The sequence below is a fragment of the Dendrobates tinctorius genome, unplaced genomic scaffold, assembly GCF_039654945.1.
Source record: "Dendrobates tinctorius isolate UK_male_01 unplaced genomic scaffold, ASM3965494v1 ptg000060l, whole genome shotgun sequence".
In the NCBI taxonomy this organism is placed as follows: Eukaryota; Metazoa; Chordata; class Amphibia; order Anura; family Dendrobatidae; genus Dendrobates; species Dendrobates tinctorius.
The window spans coordinates 4,629,386-4,650,910 of record NW_027361728.1 but is presented as its reverse complement, the minus strand read 5'-3'; the positions used below and the strand labels follow the sequence as shown (position 1 = coordinate 4,650,910).

Sequence of the window (21,525 nt, the reverse complement as noted above, 5' to 3'; positions counted from 1 at the left end):
GCTTCACAGAAGTTTATAACGTACAGCGGTACAATTAAAAAATCATATTTTTTCCACAAAAATGATCTTTTCCCCCCAATTTTTATTTTCCCAAGGGTAACAGGACCCTAAAAATTATTGTGCAATTTGTCCTGAGTACGCTGATACCCCACATGTGGGGGTAAACCACTATTTGGGTGCATGGCAGAGCTCGGAAGGGAAGCAGCGCCATTTGACGTTTTTGGCTGGAATTGAGATCGGACACCATGTCGTGATTGGAAAACCCCTGATGTACCAAAACAGTGGCAACCCCCAACAAATGACACCATTTTGGAAACTAGACCCCGTAAGGAACTTATCTAGATGTGTGGTGAGAACTTTGAACCCCCAAGGGCTTCACAGAAGTTTATAACATACAGCCATACAATTAAAAAATCATATTTTTTCCACAAAAATGATCTTTTCACCCTCAATTCTTATTTTTCCAAGGGTAACAGGACACTAAAAGTTATTGTGCAATTTGTCCTGAGTACGCTGATACCCCACATGTGGGGGTAAACCACTATTTGGGCGCATGGCAGAGCTCGGAAGGGAAGCAGCGCCATTTGACGTTTTTGGCTGGAATTGAGATCGGACACCATGTCGCGATTGGAAAACCCCTGATGTACCAAAACAGTGGAAACCCCCCACAAATGACACCATTTTGGAAACTAGACCCCCTAAGGAACTTATCTAGATGTGTGGTGAGAACTTTGAACCCCCAAGAGCTTCACAGAAGTTTATAACATAAAGCCGTACAATTAAAAAATCATATTTTTTCCACAAAAATGATCTTTTCATCCTCAATTCTTATTTTTCCAAGGGTAACAGGACCCTAAAAGTTATTGTGCAATTTGTCCTGAATACGCTGATACCCCACATGTGGGGGTAAACCACTATTTGGGCGCATGGCAGAGCTCGGAAGGGAAGCAGCGCCATTTGACGTTTTTGGCTGGAATTGAGATCGGACACCATGTCGTGATTGGAAAACCCCTGATGTACCTAAACAGTGGAAACCCCCCACAAATGACACCATTTTGTAAACTAGACCCCCCAACGAACTTATCTAGATGTGTGGTGAGCACTTTGAACCCCCCAGTGCTTCACAGAAGTTTATAACGCCCGGGCGTGAAAATAAAAAATTTGTATTTTTTCCTCAAACATGATATTTTAGTCACCATTTTTTTATTTTCCCAAGGGTAACAGGAGAAATTGGACCCCAAAAGTTGTTGTCCAATTTGTCCTGAGTATGCTGATACCCCATATGTGGGAGAAAACTACTGTATGGACACATGTCAGGGCTCGGAAGGGAAGTAGTGACGTTTTGGAATGCAGACTTTGATGGAATGGTCTGCGAGTGTCATGTTGCCTTTGGAGAGCCCCTAATGTACCTAAACAGTGGAAACCCCCCACAAATGACCCCATTTTTAAAACTATACCCTCTAAGGAACTTATCTAGATGTGAGGTGAGCACTTTGAACCCCAAAAGGCTTCACAGAAGTTTATAATGCCAGGGCATGAAAATAAAAAAATCGTATTTTTTCCACAAACATGATCAATTAGTCCCCAATTTTTTTATTTTCCCAAGGGTAACAGGAGAAATTGAACCCCAAAAGTTGTTGTCCAATTTGTTCTGAGTACGCTGACGCCCCATATGTGGGAGAAAACTACTGTATGGACACACGTCGGGGTTCGGAAGGGAAGTAGTGACGTTTTGGAATGCAGACTTTGAGGGAATGTTCTGCGGGTGTCATGTTGCCTTTGGAGAGCCCCTAATGTACCTAAACAGTGGACCCCATTTTGGAAACGAGACCCCCTAAGGAACTTATCTAGATGTGTGGTGAGCACTTTGAACCCCCAAGGGCTTCACAGAAGTTTATAATGCCCGGGCATGAAAATAAAAAAATCGTATTTTTTCCACAAACATGATCAATTAGTCCCCAATTTTTTCATTTTCCCAAGGGTAACAGGAGAAATTGGACCCCAAAAGTTGTTGACCAATTTGTCATGAGTACGCTGACACCCCATATGTGGGAGAAAACTACTGTATGGACACACGTCGGGGCTCGGAAGTGAAGTAGTGACGTTTTGGAATGCAGACTTTGAGGGAATGTTCTGCGGGTGACATGTTGCCTTTGGAGAGCCCCTAATGTACCTAAACAGTGGACCCCATTTTGGAAACGAGACCCCCTAAGGAACTTATCTAGATGTGTGGTGAGCACTTTGAACCCCCAAGGGCTTCACAGAAGTTTATAATGCCCGGGCATGAAAATAAAAAAATCGTATTTTTTCCACAAACATGATCAATTAGTCCCCAATTTTTTCATTTTCCCAAGGGTAACAGGAGAAATTGGACCCCAAAAGTTGTTGTCCAATTTGTCATGAGTATGCTGACACCCCATATGTGGGAGAAAACTACTGTATGGACACACGTCGGGGCTCGGAAGGGAAGCAGTGACGTTTTGGAATGCAGACTTTGATGGAATGGTCTGCGGGTGTCATGTGCGTTTGGAGAGCCCCTGATGTACCTAAACTATTGAAACTCCCCACAAGTGACCCCATTTTGGACACTAGACCCCCCATGGAACTTATCTAGATGTGTGGTGAGCACTTTGAACCCCCAAGTGCTTCACAGAAGTTTATAACGCTCGGACGTGAAAATAAAAAAATCATTTTTTTCCACAAAAATGATATTTTTGCCCCCAATTTTTTATTTTCCTAAGGGTAACAGGAGAAATTGGACCCCAAAAATTGTTTTGCAATTTTACCTGAGTAGGCTGATACCCTACATGTGGGTGTAAAACACTGTTTGGGCGCATGGCAGAGCTTGGAAGGGAAGGAGCACCATTTGACTTTTTCAACTCAGAATTGGCTGGAATTGAGATCAGATGCCATGTTGCATTTGGAGAGCCCCTGATGTGCCCAAACAGTGGAAACCCCCAATTCTAACTCCAACCCAAACCCCAACACACCCCTAACCCTAATCTCAGCCCTAACCCTAACCCTAGCCCTAACCCTAACCCTAGCCCTAACCCTAGCCCTAACCCTAGCCCTAACCCTAACCCTAGCCCTAACCCTAGCCCTAACCCTAACCCTAGCCCTAGCCCTAACCGTAACCCTAGCCCTAACCCTAACCCTAATGGAAAAATGGAAATAAATACATTTTTTTAATTTTATTATTTTTCCCTAACTAAGGGGGTGATAACGGGGGGTTTGATTTACTATTTATGGCGGTTTTTATATTTGGCAGCTGTCGCACGCTAAAAGACGCTTTTTATTGTAAAAATAGTTTTTGCATCACCACATATTGAGAGCTATAATTTTTCCGTATTTTGACCCACTGAGTCATGTGAGGTCTTATTTTTTGCGGGACGAGTTGACGTTTTTATTGGTACCATTTTCGGGCACGTGACATTTTTTGATCGCTTTTTATTCCAATTTTTGGGACGCAGATTGAACAAAAACCAGCGTCTCATGAATTTCTTTTGGGGGAGTGCGTTTACACCGTTCCGCGTGCAATAAAATTGATAAAGCGGTTTTATTCTTCGGGTCAATACGGTTACAGCGATACCTCATTTAGGTCATTTTTTTATGTTTTGTCGGTTTTATGCAATGAAAACTATTTTATATAAAAAATAATTATTTTTGCATCGCTTTATTCTGCGAGCTATAACTTTTTTATTTTTTCGCTGATGATGCTGTGTGGTGGCTCGTTTTTTGCGGGATAAGATGACATTTTCAGCGGTACCATGGATATTTATATGTGCCTTTTTGATCGCGCGTTATTACACTTTTTGTTTGGCGGTATGATAATAAATCATTATTTTTTGCTTTGTTTTTTATTTTTATTTTTTAAGGGGTTCGCTAAAGGGGTTAACTAATGGGACAGTTTTATAGGGCGGGTCGTTACGGACGCGGCGATACCTAATATGTGTACTTTTATTGTATTGTTTTTTTTTATTTTCAAAAAATGGATTTATTTGGGGGAATATTTTTTTTTTTTTGTAATTTATTTTGCGATTTTTTTAAAATTATTTTAACACTTTTTTAAATTTTTTTTTTACTTTATTAAATAGTCCCAGGTGGGACATCACTGTCCTGTGACAGGTCGCTGATCTGTCACATCACAGATCACTGTGACAGATCAGCGATCTGTCACAGGCAGTGCAGAAGGCTTACTCATGCCTGCGCTTTGCAGGCACTGAGGAAGCCAGCTTCCTGCAGGCCCCCGAAGGCCCCCATCACCATCTTGGATTCGGGGGCCTGCAGGAAAGGAGCCCCCCGCAACAGCGCTGCACATTGTGCTGCCGTGGGGGGCTCAGGGAAGCACGGAGGGAGCCCCCTCCCTGCCGATGCTTCCCTTTAACCCCCGGTACACCGCGATCATGTTTGATCGCGGTGTGCAAGGGGTTAACGTGTCGGGGGCAGTCCGTGACCTCCCCTGACACATTGTGCCGGGTGTCAGCTGTGATAATCAGCTGACACCCGGCCGCGATCAGCGGCGCTCACCACGTGGGCGCCGCTGATCGCGGTAGACTTTCTATCCCGTCCATGGGCATAGGGCCCCGGGTCCCATGGATGGGATAGTACGTCTGATGTCAGGAAGGGGTTAAATATTGGGTTGTATCATGTCAATCCCAATGAAGCATAAAGAAGAGGCATTGCAATTATGGTGTATCTTAAAGTGCATAGGTAAAGTTTTAAGGAGAGAAAGATCTTGTATGTCTTTAGCTGCCGCAATGCCCAATACATATTCTTGCACTCATACTTTAAATTGATTGATTTAGCAAGGAAGCACAACACTGCAGAATCAAGTAAGATACCCAAAACACCATATTTTTCACCATATTATTCTATTTTTTAATTATGGACTAATAAATGTTAGAATTTTAATGAAGAATCATATACCTTTCTTGTTGTATTGGAACGGCTGCTCAGCCTTTTTCCGAGTGGGAAAGAATGTGGAGATGTCCTTGAATTAGGTGAGCTGACTACCTCATATTGTTGTTGTACTCCAAAATTTTATGTCGAAACTAAAAAATAATGAATCCATTATACATCTCACATACCATTCAGATAAAGACTCAATTGATTTTTGGATGTTACCATTAGAAGGGATGATAAAAACTGTCTGCAGACTGATTTATTCTGGAGGCCCACATCTGTTAATTCCTTGCTCCTTGCCACTTCATCCTACCCTCCAACTATGATCCAATCAATACCCATTGGTCAATTTTTGCCTCTATGCTGAATTTGTTCAAACAATAATGATTTTGAATGCCAGGCCAATGATCTGAAATCTAGATTTCTACAGCGGGGCTACAGCCGTCGCTCTATTAAGAGAGCCTATAATAGAGCAAAACACACCGCATGACATGAGGCTCTCTATTCTTAGAGACCATCTGCTTCTAACCAACCTGTCAGATTTATTACCCAATATCATGGGCAGATCCATAGGATGCGACAATGTTTAGAGAAATCTTGGCCTATACTCAATCCCGACCCGGTGTTATCACACTATGTCGACACTAAGCCCAATTAGACATGCAGGAGATCGAAGAATATAAGTGATGTCCTTGCTCTACTTCTTTGGCTCTTACTTAATTCTGTTATCATACTTTGTACACGTTATATAACATTTACTCACTCATTATCCTTGATTTTTATGTATGTACCTTCTGACACTGACTTTTAGCCATTTGCTTATAGCCTGGCTATTTATACCCTTGATACATATATATCCATTTGTTCAATGTTTTGTATTCAGATGTTTGTACTAGTGTATTCAGCCAATCTCCTACTGTGAGACATTGTCCTTGTGGGCCTCTGCTTTCATTGTTTAAATATCCTGCTCTTGATGTTTGTCTATTTATTTAACATTTTTTTGTATAATCCTTTGCCTAAACCCCTTGATGTTCTGTTTTTAATATGATTTTATTTTTGTGCTTAATCAAGTGTTATATTTTAACTCGTGCGGACACCTTTTTTTGCACGTAGTACTACTTCTCAATACCCTCACCAATAAAGGTATTTTAACCTTAAAATTATTGTCCCATTCTTTTCTTCTGTGACCACAAGTATATACAGTAAATTTTTTTAATCTTGTGTGATATATATCAATTTGCTGTGTTCAGTACGCATATGAATGATCTGATTTTCTCAGACAAATGCCATCCATGGTTTTCACTGATATCCTTTGTATCTATGATATTCTATGGGTCTGTTCACATGCCCAATTTTTTCCTTTAAAAAAGGGGGAGACAGAAGCGCACAATAGGGTCTTATCCAATGATATAAACGTTTCAACAGATATGGATCCACTCACCTGGTTCAGTTGTGTGGAACACAACAACCATAAGCACAAATGGGTAGGATCCGATGAACTGCAGCAATCAGCCGGTCACTAGAATTGCAAATATAGGAAGGAGAGAAGTCCGGCTTTCAGGATCGCGCTGTTCCAGTCCAAAGTTCACAAGGAGTTAATCCAAGGACCAAGCAGTGATTATAACTTTCTTTTTATTCCATAAACTCTACGCGTTTCGTGTACACACTGTACACTTCCTCAGGAGCAAAGTTACACTGGCATCACATTCCATTCTCCTTATATACTAACTCCCCCAGGAAGTGAGGTAGGTGCTCATTGCACTTAAAAAAATTCACACATAACTATCAACATAATGTAAAATCACAAAAATCACTAAAATTCATCTATAAAACACACTTATATAAAAACACACATATGTAAAACTTCACACTAGAAAAAATGTAAAACATTATAATAAAATTATGATTATACTCAATAAAAGTCTAGGTACATCATATCAATTAGCAGAACAACATTCACAAATCTCTTATATAACTGCACTTATATTTTCCTTTCAGTATTAACCCTTCATTCAACATATTATACTTTTACTTTCCTTATATTTCAGGCAGATGATCATATATTAATTAATGTATGTACTCCTATGCGGATTTGATCCTGCACAGCAGACCCATGCTCTGCACTCAAGAAACTTTTCTGTTCTCTCAGCCAAAGGCTCCACATCTCCAGAGCTGTCAGTTCCTTTTCAAGGCACCAGCCAACTATTCCAATCATAGTAAAATGCCGCCGATTGTATCTCTTTATATGTTAGCGATATGATCATTCCCTTGCTGTAATGTTATAGCATGGACATCACACAATTATCAGATGCCAATACTACTCTAATCCTTAGCAGACAAATATGCAGAGCACCAAAATTATTTAAAGATGTCAGATATTTCATTTAAACCGTATGGTTGCAGAGTCTGCAACCTGTGAATCCAGTAAATTTCCTTTCTCATCAGAATGACACTCCTGTTCACAGTGTCTTCTGAAACATAATCAATTGGGGCCACTTTAATACATGGTTTCTTCCCATGTTTTATAGTGCAATGTTTTGATACTCCATGGAACATAAAACCTTCAATTATATTGTGTCTGTGCGAATTCATGCGGTTATGCAGTTCTTGTGTGGTTTTACCCACATACTGTAAACCACATTCGCATTCTATCAGATATATCACAAAACTACTTTTACAATTCAGGGAAAACTTTATATCAAACACCTTATTATTCTGAATTGATCTGAATGTGGTCATATTATGCATAATCATGCCACAACACAGACACCGAGCGGTATTACATTTAAAGACTCCTGGTTTTTTGCACTGTTCATCCCTAATTTTTTCTTTTTTCAGGCGACTGGGGACCAGTATATTTCTAAGAGTAGAGGATCTTTTAAAGGTTAGTCCTGGTTTATTTGGTAGCATACTCCCCAACACTGGATCATTAAGAAGAACAGACCAATGATCCTGTAAAATATTCCTAATTTTTTTATTTTGTTTAGTAAAATTAGTTAAAAAGTTTAAGGAGAAACTATCATTCTCTTTTTCTTTATTCTTAGGATTTACTAGGTCCATCTGTTCCAAACCTGCGCACTCATTATATGCTTTTTCTAGCAGTTTTTTTGGGTAGTTTTTCTCAATAAACCTATTTTTCAATTCCTTGGCTTGTAATACAAAATCTGACTCTAAACTACAATTTTTCTTAATCCTTTTATACTGGTTCTTCGGGACATTGATTAACCATTTATAATAATGGCCACTATTAAAATCTAACAGACTATTTGCATCACACTTCTTAAAAAAGTTTTAGTAAAAATCTTCCCTTCTGAATGGAAAATGGTCAGATCCAAATAATCTATACTCTCCATATTATATACCCATGAAAAGGTGAGACCCCAATCATTCCTCTGAATGCTCTCCAGAAATTGTTCTATGTTATTACATTTATTATCAAAGACTATCATAAGGTCATCTATGTACCGTTTAAAAAATATAATATGCTCTGAAAAAATGGAATTTTCTATATAAATGAATTCAAAAATGGCCATAAATAGGTTAGCGAAAGTTGGCGCTACTTTCGAACCCATTGCGGTACCGACTTGTTGGTGATATAGTTTTCCCTGAAAGTCAAAAAAGTTATTGTGCAGTATAAACTTCATGCTATCCATTATAGAATCATAGAATCATAGAATCGTAGAGTTGGAAGGGACCTCCTGGGCCATCTGGTCCAACCCCCTGCTCAAAGCAGGATTCGCTAAATCATCCCAGTCAGATGTCTGTCCAGCCTCTGTTTGAAGACTTCCATTGAAGGAGAACTCACCACTTCTCATGGCAGCCTGTTCCACTCATTGATCACTCTAACTGTCAAAAAGTTTTTTCTAATATCTAATCTGTGTCTCCTCCCATTCAGTTTCATCCCATTGCTTCTAGTCTTTCCTTGTGCAAATGAGAATAAAGTTGATCCTTCTACAATGTGACAGCCCTTTAGATATTTGTAGACAGCTATTAAGTCTCCTCTCAGTCTTCTCTTTTGCAAACTAAACATTCCCAAATCCTGCAACCTTTCCTCATAAGACAGGGTTTGCAGACCGGTCACCATTCTGGTCGCTCTTTTCTGAACTTGCTCCAGTTTGTTGATGTCTTTTTTAATATGTGGTGCCCAAAACTGGACACAATATTCCAGATGAGGTCTGACCAAAGAGGAGTCGAGGGAAATAATGACTTCACGTGATCTAGACTGTATGCTTCTGTTAATACATCCTAGAATTGCATTTGCCTTTTTTGCTGCTGCATCACACTGTTGACTCATATTCAGTCTGTGATCTATTAGTATACCCAAGTCTTTTTCACATGTGCTGTCACTTAGCCCTATTATATTCATTTTTATTTAAAATCCCCTCCTTTTTTCCAGTTGCAATTGCAGAGTATAGATTATTTGGATCTGACCATTTTCCATTCAGAAGGGAAGATTTTCTGACTATGAAAAATCCCCCTAGAGCTTTTTTCTATCATCTTCCTAAGATTCATAAGGATCAAAACCACCCCCCAGGGAGGCCCATCATTTCTGGCATAGGTTCTCTCACGTCAGGATTGGCAGCGTATGTAGATAATATTATGTATTTCCATGTGATGTCTGTGAAAAGTTTTCTTAGGGATTCTGCCCAGCTGATTCATTTGATGAAGGATATAGTGTGGAAAGATTCATACATGTTTCTGACTATAGATGTTGCATCCCTCTATTCAAATATTAGACATGATCTAGGATTGTATTGTTTTGGGAGATATGTGGAAGAAGATGCCCGTTTACCATTGAATCAGAAAGCCTTTTTAATGGATAGAATGAAGTTTATACTGCACAATAACTTTTTTGACTTTCAGGGAATACTATATCACCAACAAGTCGATACCGCAATGGGTTCGAAAGTAGCGCCAACTTTCGCTAACCTATTTATGGCCATTTTTGAATTCATTTATATAGAAAATTCCATTTTTTCAGAGCATATTATATTTTTTAAACGGTACATAGATGACCTTATGATAGTCTTTGATAATAAATGTAATAACATAGAACAATTTCTGGAGAGCATTCAGAGGAATGATTGGGGTCTCACCTTTTCATGGGTATATAATATGGAGAGTATAGATTATTTGGATCTGACCATTTTCCATTCAGAAGGGAAGATTTTTACTAAAACTTTTTTTAAGAAGTGTGATGCAAATAGTCTGTTAGATTTTAATAGTGGCCATTATTATAAATGGTTAATCAATGTCCCGAAAAACCAGTATAAAAGGATTAAGAAAAATTGTAGTTTAGAGTCAGATTTTGTATTACAAGCCAAGGAATTGAAAAATAGGTTTATTGAGAAAAACTACCCAAAAAAACTGCTAGAAAAAGCATATAATGAGTGCGCAGGTTTGGAACAGATGGACCTAGTAAATCCTAAGAATAAAGAAAAAGAGAATGATAGTTTCTCCTTAAACTTTTTAACTAATTTTACTAAACAAAATAAAAAAATTAGGAATATTTTACAGGATCATTGGTCTGTTCTTCTTAATGATCCAGTGTTGGGGAGTATGCTACCAAATAAACCAGGACTAACCTTTAAAAGATCCTCTACTCTTAGAAATATACTGGCTCCCAGTTGCCTGAAAAAAGAAAAAATTAGGGATGAACAGTGCAAAAAACCAGGAGTCTTTAAATGTAATACCCTTCGGTGTCTGTGTTGTGGCATGATTATGCATAATATGACAACATTCAGATCAATTCAGAATAATAAGGTGTTTGATATAAAGTTTTCCCTGAATTGTAAAAGTAGTTTTGTGATATATCTCTTAGAATGCGAATGTGGTTTACAGTATGTGGGTAAAACCACACAAGAACTGCATAACCGCATGAATTCGCACAGACACAATATAATTGAAGGTTTTATGTTCCATGGAGTATCAAAACATTGCACTATAAAACATGGGAAGAAACCATGTATTAAAGTGGCCCCAATTGATTATGTTTCAGAAGACACTGTGAACAGGAGTGTCATTCTGATGAGAAAGGAAATTTACTGGATTCACAGGTTGCAGACTCTGCAACCATACGGTTTAAATGAAATATCTGACATCTTTAAATAATTTTGGTGCTCTGCATATTTGTCTGCTAAGGATTAGAGTAGTATTGGCATCTGATAATTGTGTGATGTCCATGCTATAACATTACAGCAAGGGAATGATCATATCGCTAACATATAAAGAGATACAATCGGCGGCATTTTACTATGATTGTAATAGTTGGCTGGTGCCTTGAAAAGGAACTGACAGCTCTGGAGATGTGGAGCCTTTGGCTGAGAGAACAGAAAAGTTTCTTGAGTGCAGAGCATGGGTCTGCTGTGCAGGATCGAATCCGCATAGGAGTACATACATTAACTAATATATGATCATCTGCCTGAAATATAAGGAAAGTAAAAGTATAATATGTTGAATGAAGGGTTAATACTGAAAGGAAAATATAAGTGCAGTTATATAAGAGATTTGTGAATGTTGTTCTGCTAATTGATATGATGTACCAAGATTTTTAGACTTTTATTGAGTATAATCATAATTTTATTATAATGTTTTACATTTTTTCTAGTGTGAAGTTTTACATATGTGTGTTTTTATATAAGTGTGTTTTATAGATGAATTTTAGTGATTTTTGTGATTTTACATTATGTTGATAGTTATGTGTGAATTTTTTTAAGTGCAATGAGCACCTACCTCACTTCCTGGGGGAGTTAGTATATAAGGAGAATGGAATGTGATGCCAGTGTAACTTTGCTCCTGAGGAAGTGTACAGTGTGTACACGAAACACGTAGAGTTTATGGAATAAAAAGAAAGTTATAATCACTGCTTGGTCCTTGGATTAACTCCTTGTGAACTTTGGACTGGAACAGCGCGATCCTGAAAGCCGGACTTCTCTCCTTCCTATATATGCAATTTTTCCTTTGACTGTGTGGTCCATGGAAAAATCAGAGGCATGTCCAATTTTGAGCCTAGCGTCGGATGAAAATCTATAATATAAGCCTGTGGGTCCATAGAAACACATTTGGATGACATCCGGTCCGATTTTCACTGACAGAATGTGGAAAATCATTTTATTTTTTTTCTCCACACATTCAATAAAAACTGAAGCTACTCTGATCAAACTCTGATCAAAATCTGATAAAACCCTGATCAAACTCTGATCAGAATAATTGGACTGTTTTACTCAGATGTGGTGAAAATGGTATTATGACCCTACCCTAAGAGTCAAGATGGCACACATAAGCTGAAGGTTTTTGTGCAAACAGAACAATGTTCTTTTTTTCTTTTTACTTTTTTGCTCCTTATTAGAGTAAATCAGGCATAATCCTTTAAAGTAGTACACATTAGTCTTCAATTGCCCCAAAATAAAATTAGACAGATTTTATACTTCAGTAGAGAACTGGAGTATAATTTTACAAAATTGTGCGGTATTTCGAACAATCGCAAATGATGAATAATTTTAAAAGGTCTGGATAAGGAAATATATCACAACACAGTCTTAAGCAAAAAATAAAAACTTAGTGAAAGCAAGGAAAGAACTTAAAAAAATGCATAACTCAAATAATTGATAGAGTGCAAACATTAATTACTATTAGAACCATTTTTATGTCAAAAAAATGGTGCAAATTCAATGACGAATCAGGACCTGAATGTGTTAATAATAACTCATTATAGGATTAAATTACGATGACACAATCTAGTATAAAGGGTCAGCACACTCAATTCATTTGTCTGCATGCATTATTTAACCCTGCTATCTACAATAACATTCTAATTATTCTATTTTTGAAAGGTGATAATCTTCAGACGGCTTGTACAGTGGGACTGAGCTCTGGAATGGTACCTGATGCGTCCAGTTTACTCCTACTGGAAGCCTGCAAACCCGATGGGGAAAGGCCAGCGTCATTTACAAGACAGTCGCTGGAAAGCAACAGGGACAAATCACACACCCAAAATGTAATTCTTGTGTATCAGGTTCATGTGCGAAAAGTGACAGAAACTTTTGTGTTTTGATTAACAGGAAATTCAATCTTACAAAAATAATAAATAGATGGACTGCTTTACAAAAACTTTTTTTTGTAATAAGTTATATTGTTCATTTAGAATGGATTGTAAAGCAGTGAAAACAATCTTTACTGTGTTTTGTTTGCTAAAACCAAAACATTTTTTTTAAATCCTTACATCTGAATGTTATTGCATGAGCTCAGCCAGCTTGCTAGTAGTGTGACCAGGGTCCTGCTGGCACTAGAACAAAGTTTTGATCTGGGCACTATACCTCGACCAACAAGTTGGTCAGATACATGGGCCACATTGGCATTGCCAGAGCATAGAAAGACATACGAGTTCACCCTCAGTATAAATTTCACAAAAAAAAGACCACTAAAATAATTTTCTAAGTAATAATAGCCATACAGTTGCCTAATGACAAATATTTTCATCCCTATACAGACACTGTGCAAAGTTCACTATACCAAGACCAATATCACAAGGGGAAAATAATGCCACATCAAGTCCATGTAATACCACTTTACAGCGTCTGAATATAGAAACCACCCTGCAACTGAACAAAACCAACTATACAAAGACCAATATACCAATAATACCACATACAAGGGTCAAATGTTGCCATATAACATCATGACCACATATTATCAGGTTATACAGTTGTGACCAGTTAATACTACCATACTGATAATTAAGAAAATCCACAGTACTAACATTAATTACAAATAGTGGCATAATACATTGAAACGTTGTGGATTACTTCTAGGGCGCCCTCACCACTTTTTCCCCCACTTCTACACTATGCTTGATGAAAAAGGTAAGCGACATAGTGACACCCTGATTCTCTATACAGTAACAGTTGCTTCCTTTAGTACCCCTACACTAAACGTATCCGCAAACAGGAAAATATTTCACAGTAGTTATGTCCCCCTTTGTTTCCCCCATATAATAGACGCCTCCATGTGGCCTTCAAATGGTGTTAATGCTTATGTCAACTTTTTGTGGCACACACTCAATGGTAAAATTCTACTTTGTGCCTCCATAAAGTAGTAATGTCTGCCTTTTTACACAAACACACTGTCTGCCCCCCTCCCCAGCAGGAAACATGTAGTAGCAGCATACACCATTTCTGCCCCAAACAGTAATAGCATCCACCTTCTATGCCCTGTTACATTTATATCATCACCATTTTAGCCCTTAGGATATAGTTCCACAATGGGGGACATTAATAAGGTTTGAGAAAATTATTTACAGGGACACAATGGACGACATTATTAATGTCCTCCTTTATTGTCCCATACATTAATAATGCCCTCCATTGTGCCCAAATCCAGTAATAATAGCCCCCTCTGTGACCCCATACATTAATAATTTCCACTATTGTGGTTAGTACTCTTACAATTATGTGCACTTACACTATTGAAGTCACCCATTCAGGCTACCATAAACTTATAATGTCCCCATTCTGGCCTGCATCTCCTTGTGATATCCCCCATTCTGGCACCCATATACTTATAATGTCCACTATTCTGGCTCAGAAATTTTTATAATGTCCCAAATTCTGACTGTCAAACATATTCACCAATTCTGGCTTCCGTATACTTATTATGTTCCCCAATCTTGGCCCCCAGATACTTGTAATGTGCCCCATCCTGACACTCGTATACTTTTAATGGTTTCAATTCTGGCCACCTTATTATGTCTCCCAATTTTGGATGCCATAAAATTGAAATGTCTACCATTCCAGCCCTCATACATATACTTGTAGAATGACCCCCATTTTGGCACACAAATATTTATAATGTCCTGGCTTCTGGCCCCCATGTATTTATAATCTATCACATTCTGGCTTTCATATACTTTTAATGTCCCTCATTTTTTGCCACCATACACTTATAATGTTCTCTATACACTTTAAATGTCTCCATTTTGGCTCTCATACACTTGTAATGCACCCATAGAATTGTACTGTCCCTCATTTTGGACACCATGCTCTTATAATATCTCAATTCTGAGCCCCAAATAATTACAATGTCCCTAATTCTGGCATTCCTATACTTAAAATGTCCCCAATTTTGTTCCCATATACTTATTATGTTCCCCTATTCTGGACCACATATGCTTATTATTTTCTCCCATTCCAGCCCCCATATACTTATAAAAACCACCATTCTGGCCTGCGTATACTTGTAAAGTCCCCCATTTTGACTAGCATATGCCTATAATGACCCCATAGACTGATAATGTTCCACATTCTAACCCCATACAATTATAATGTCCTCCATTCTGGCAACCAGATACTTATCATGTGACTCTTTCTGGCCCTGATATACTTATTGTGTCCCCTATTCAGGCTCCTATAAACTTGTGATGTTCTTCATTCTTCCAATCATATACTAATATCCTCCATTGTGAATCCCATACATTCGGGCCTGAGACACCTAAAAAGTGGCCAGAATAGAGCACAATATACTTGTAATGTTGCCATACTGATCTTTTCCATATAAAAATACAAATGAAAATATAGCCTCTTTGTCTCACTTGTCTATGCTTACACTGCAATTGGCTCTCTCTTCCTCCTTCTCCTTTATTGTCCAGCACAGGCGGTGCAGTGCAATGCTGTTATTGCATTGACGGTGACCGTCTGCCAACATCTGTTGGCCTCTGATTACTATTATGGTGCAGGAAGACAGTGACTCTCTGCACCACAATAGTTTCAACTGGATGTGCAGTTATGGACTGCACATCCAGATGAAAATAACACTTATAATCAGCGGACATTCTCTGTAACCATGACCGTTATGTTTCTGAGTGTGACTACCAAGGAGCTCTCCAAATGGTCCCAGTATCGACGAGTATTGTGTCCAGTTTTGGGCACCACATTTTAAAAAAGACATCAACAAACTGGAGCAAGTTCAGAAAAGAGCGACCAGAATGGTGACCGGTCTGCAAACCCTGTCTTATGAGGAAAGGTTGCAGGATTTGGGAATGTTTAGTTTGCAAAAGAGAAGACTGAGAGGAGACTTAATAGCTGTCTACAAATATCTAAATGCTGTCACATTGTAGAAGGAACAACTTTATTCTCATTTGCACAAGGAAAGACTAGAAGCAATGGGATGAAACTGAATGGGAGGAGACACAGATTAGATATTAGAAAAAACTTTTTGACAGTTAGAGTGATCAATGAGTGGAACAGGCTGCCACGAGAAGTGGTGAGTTCTCCTTCAATGGAAGTCTTCAAACAGAGGCTGGACAGGCATCTGACTGGGATGATTTAGCGAATCCTGCTTTGAGCAGGGGGTTGGACCAGATGGCCCAGGAGGTCCCTTCCAACTCTACGATTCTATGATTCTATGATTCTATGAGTATAATTTTAGATCAGTTTGGGTTAAGATATGTAGCAAAATGTATTTCAACGTTGCCTTTTTTAGATTATATTAATATGTAAATTGTGACATTTATAACTGAAAGACATTTAAGTGGCGTTCCCTTCTGCAAGATTCATTACATATCAATAGGCTATGTCATAAATGCCCAATAGGTTCAGGCACTACCACTTTGGAAGATCTGAAAATGACTAATTCATCAATGTTTGAAACTCTCATTGAAAGGAATTCAAAGGGCAGTTTATAAATAGTGTCATATCCATTCCTAACAGTGCACGCCAGGGTCCTGTTGAGCTAGATGTGGGTCCCAGCAATGAGATCTGCATATATTAGGCATTTATGACCTATCTTATTAATGTACCATAAATGTCCCAGAGTGGAATTTCCCTTTAAGTTTAAGACTGTCAGTCTCTTTAGATGGCTATCTTGAATACTATTCTAAGCTCATCAATGGTTGTGATACAATAAAGGTATATAGTACATAATTGAATGTCTTTTTTATTCAGAGAACCATGAAACATAGCATAACCTCAGCCTCTGAAATTACTTGGGAATTTAATGTTAATGATGAAAAATATCATTACGCAATGAGTGGGAAATCATATGAAATTATCAAGCAACATTTCCCTGATATGGTACTGGAAGTAAGTACTAATTTTATCTTAAAAAAGTAATATTAATAACAGTTTCCATTTACCTTTGATGCTGACTATTAAGGATATATAGGGCTGTTTAGGGAAAGACGACATTGAGTGGGGAAACCGTATCCATCTAACTAAGTATCCATCTAACTAACAGTACCTTTAGGGTGCCAACCTCCGTGACTAATTAGTACGAATCATAGGGAATGATCAAGGGAACTGTTAGATCCCATGAATGCCTGGTATCATATAGGGCTAAATCAAATACTCTTATCTGGCTCATTTGAGGACCAATATATTTATGCGTGTTTTGTCTTGCTTGTGTTTGGGATCAGTTTTTAATGCATATCTAATTAACTATATATTTTTTAATGGGATTTAATTATGTTAGACCTAATTTGATGATCCTCATACCACCACATTGGATGTTAGTAAGCCATTTTAGAAAAGCAGGTGTGATTGAGAGCTTCTTTTATACACTGCCACATACCAATATTACTCATAATCATGGCATTAAAGAGGTATATAAGGGATGCAAAAAAGGAAAGGTGTACGTGATGTTTACTGACAGTATGAATTTTGAGAGGGGCCATAGGATTGCCCAATCACAATTATTCCTAAGATATACACACGCGGTCAAAATTGTTGGTACCCCTCGTTTAATGAAATAATAATCCACAATGGTCACAGAAATAACTTGAATCTGATAAAAGTAATAATAAATAAAAAATCTATGAAAATGAACAAATGAGAGTCAGACATTGCTTTTCAACCATGCATCCACAGAATTTAAAAAAAGATAAAACTCATGAAATAGGCCTGGACAGAAATGATGGTACCCCTGAAAATAATGTGACTAAAGGGTCATGTTAAATCAATGTGTCCACTAATTAGCATCACAGGTGTCTATTATCTTGGAATCAGTGAGTGGGCTTGTGTAGAGGGCTACAGATACTCACTGTGCTGTTTGGTGACACACGCCCCTGGAAGAAGCAGGGCGAAACATGCACGTCGGCGCAGTGGGACAGGACTCATTTACAACGCTGTCACACTGCCAGGATCCAGGTAATGATGTCATGACCTCCCTTCAATACTATGCCACAGTGCGTGATCATATCTAAATATTTTTGTTGGTGATTCTGCCACTCTACAATTGTATTTTGTTTTAATAGAAGATATCTCGGTGGTTTTGCATTTGCTTTGAACAGACCAGTATGCACCTACTATAAACTAGAGATACCAAACTGGTAATAAGATTCAAACATTCACATATGAATCTTGGTCTCTTATGAGCTATAGTTTATACACTATTTATTATAGGTGTGTGAATTAATTTCAGCATTTATGAAACTTTAGCTTGAAATTTCCTATAGTCTCTGTGACAGAATTTCCATACGATTATTATGAGCATTAGGCTGGTCTTGCCATTTACCAGGCAGCAAGTCTCACTATTTTGAGTCCCAAGTCCCTCCTTTCCATTTTCTGACCTTCTTTAGCTTTTTATCTTTGAATTTTATCATGTGATTGACTCAATAAAAATTTATTTTTTTAATTATTTACTTAAGTTTCACTCGTTTATCCTGAGGTGTTTTGATCCATCTAGGATGTTGTGTAAAATTTAATATTGAATGTTCTCAGATTCAAGTTATTTCTGTGATCACTGTGGGTTTTTCTGTCATTAAATGAGAGGTACCAACAATTTTGACCATGTGTGTACTTTAGATATGCTTTTACTAAAGATGAGCCACAGACGATCTCTTTCGCGTCAAATTTGAGTCGAATTTTCAGAAATTTGCTGTTTCATACAAATTCGGACAACAACATCTAGCAGCATTTCACACACTGCTGAAGACTCAGTGAGCATGATAATTGCATTAAGCATGGCAATACAAGCTTCCCCATAATGCTCTGCACCACTCACAGGCAGTATAAAAAATGCGAGCCAGTCAAGGAATGCTTTTTTATGTCTATACTGTGTAGGAACAGGAGCTCAGAGTACACAGGATAGAGATAAAAAAGGCCCAGTGCAATTGTGGTGTTCTACTTCAGGTCTGATGAAGCAGATTAAAAATGGCATAATCTTAAGGCCCAGTCACACACAGCGATCTCGCTAGTGAGATCGCTGACTTTGTGATGCCACAGCGATCTTGCCAGCGAGATCGCTTTGTGTGATGGGGATCAGTGACCGGCCCCCTGCCGGGTATCGCTGATCGTGCTCCATCGTCCTGGGCCATTTTTTGATCGCTGGTCTCCTGCTGGCCAGCATGCATTGCTGCGTGTGGCAGCGAGAGACCAGCGATCAGCGTCGCTGGTCGCTGGTTTCTAATGTAAACAGCGGGTATCCAGGAGCCGCGCGGCTCTTAGATACCCGATGTTTACCTTGGAAACCAGTGTGTACGCCGGTTTCCAAGGTAAACAGCGGGTATCCAAGAGCCGCGGCTCTTGGATATCCGATGTTTATATTAGAAACAAGCTTGGTCGCTGGAGGGGTTGTCTGTGTGACAGCTCACCAGCGATCAGCCTAACGATGTCCCAGCGATCCCGTCCATGTTGGATCATTGGTGGGATCGCTGGGACATCGTTATGTGTAACGGGGCCTCTAGTCTGTGAAAAACAATCCATATATTCAAGTGCTATAAAAGGGAGGTGCTGTACCTGCATAATCACACCATGTTACTGTGAATTGATTGTTCTGTGATATACCGCAATAACAGCACCATAAGAACTGATATTTTTTTCACAGTAAGCAAGGAGCGTCTGTATTAAACCCCTCATTGCTAACAATGCAACTAAAAACAGAATACAGCAATTATATTTTCTGCTTTTAAGCATTGAACTTAGAATTTAAGACACACAAGCCAAACTTTTGCTTCAATTTAGCTTAAACACAACTGTTACTTTTCAAAGTGAGTGTTAGACAAATTATGCTGGGCTATCCGGAAGTCATAACTCAATGTAAGTCTAGAGAGCCAGATGAGGCTCTCATAGACTTGCACTGAGAGCTTGCAGCTGTTAACTCTGACTTCCGGTAAACCAGAAGGTAACCATTTAGAAAGTTCCGCTTACGTGAAAATGCTTATGGTGGCCCAGCAGCTCCACTTTTGTCTTGTGATTGACACAGGAAACTGCTTCCTTGTGTCTTCATGTGACCAGTAATATGTGAATGAGTCAAGTAGCATAAACAGCTGAGCATACATAAAATATGCAAATGTTGATTGTGTAAATTTACATTTAGTCTTTGCTTTATACACCACATGTCAACATTTTTTTTCTTTATGTTTCAGATTCTTCTAAACGGAACTATTTTTGGCAGAATGACACCAAAGCAAAAATCCAGCCTTATAGAAGATTTGCAAAAAATTGAGTGAGTTAAGAAAGAATTGTTTCTAATATCCAACAACGTTTGCTACTTCCTTGAAGCTAAAATCTGTGGTTCATTCTGAAGCTTAGTATTCACACTTTTGTCAACTGGTTAATCTTAAACTGAAAATGATTAACATGATCTGGTAGATTATTGTTAGTTTCAGTAACTGATTTTGATATTGACTATGAAAAGCTATTAATGATAAACTGGGCATAGCCTAATTAAAAATGGACATTGGCAATTAGCTGGCATATTTGTGCTATGCCAAACCTGACTTGACTTTATTTAATAGTTCTGTAATCTTGAACTATTTATGACATTTATATTGCATTTAGCTAGTAAAGCATATGTGAATTTACCTTGGCATGTTGTCTGGGTTAGGTATTCAAAGTATGTCTGTTTTAACTGTTATTTTACTTTATTTCAGCTATTATGTTGGTATGTGTGGAGATGGAGCAAATGATTGCGGGGTAAGATATTTTATTATCTAATTCCTACATGAGATTTCATATTCACTTCTCTTTCTAGAGAAGAATACATGTACTGACTGGGGCTGAAATTCAGCCCTGGCGTTTGAAATCACACATGCCCATGCTGTCCCCATCCCCAAGCACCACATGGGATATATTACTAATATTTCAACAGATGGAGGAAAGCAAGATTTACTACAAGACCAATATTTCTAATGATACCCGTGGCCTGCTGGGGTAAGTGCCTGAGTCAGGTACTTGGTGCTCCGTCACAACTCTTAACAGAATGGGTGTCTTGAAAATACCAATTCTGTTAACAACGTAGCAGCCAAGCGGCCCATGACCAAACAGGCCCTTCTGGCATTTCCCAAATGACCCGTCCCACCCTGGTAGAATATCTTCATCTCTTGTAAGCTGTCTCTGGAGGTCCCATAGAGAAAGAACTGAGCTATTGCTTCCCTACTCTACTCATTTTTCAGAGCTTCTTTCTGTGGATCTTTTTAATAACACTTCCACCAGTCTGAAAGTAATTGCCTGTGGGTAGCTGATAACTTTCAATGTTAGGAATATATTTTTAAAAGGTTCTCTAAGAATGTAACTAAAACAGATTCCGTGATGTACTGTATTTCAAACTGCAATTCTTCTTATTCATGTGTCATGACGGGTTCTCATACTGAAGTAACATAGTTTAAGATGTGTGTCACAACTGACAGAAGAA

General features: G+C 38.4%; 1 protein-coding gene across 3 annotated transcripts in view; it reads left to right on the top strand.

Moving 5' to 3' along the window:
- Positions 1–21,525, top strand: part of LOC141092477 (probable cation-transporting ATPase 13A5) — a 510,776-nt gene that overhangs the window by 332,776 nt on the left and 156,475 nt on the right. For all 3 annotated transcript variants that reach the window (XM_073578644.1, XM_073578645.1, XM_073578642.1), the window contains 4 exons: positions 12,735–12,898; positions 16,839–16,976; positions 20,258–20,337; positions 20,765–20,807. In XM_073578644.1, the coding sequence (XP_073434745.1) occupies positions 12,735–12,898; positions 16,839–16,976; positions 20,258–20,337; positions 20,765–20,807 (425 nt within the window). The remainder of the gene's footprint in view (positions 1–12,734; positions 12,899–16,838; positions 16,977–20,257; positions 20,338–20,764; positions 20,808–21,525) is intronic.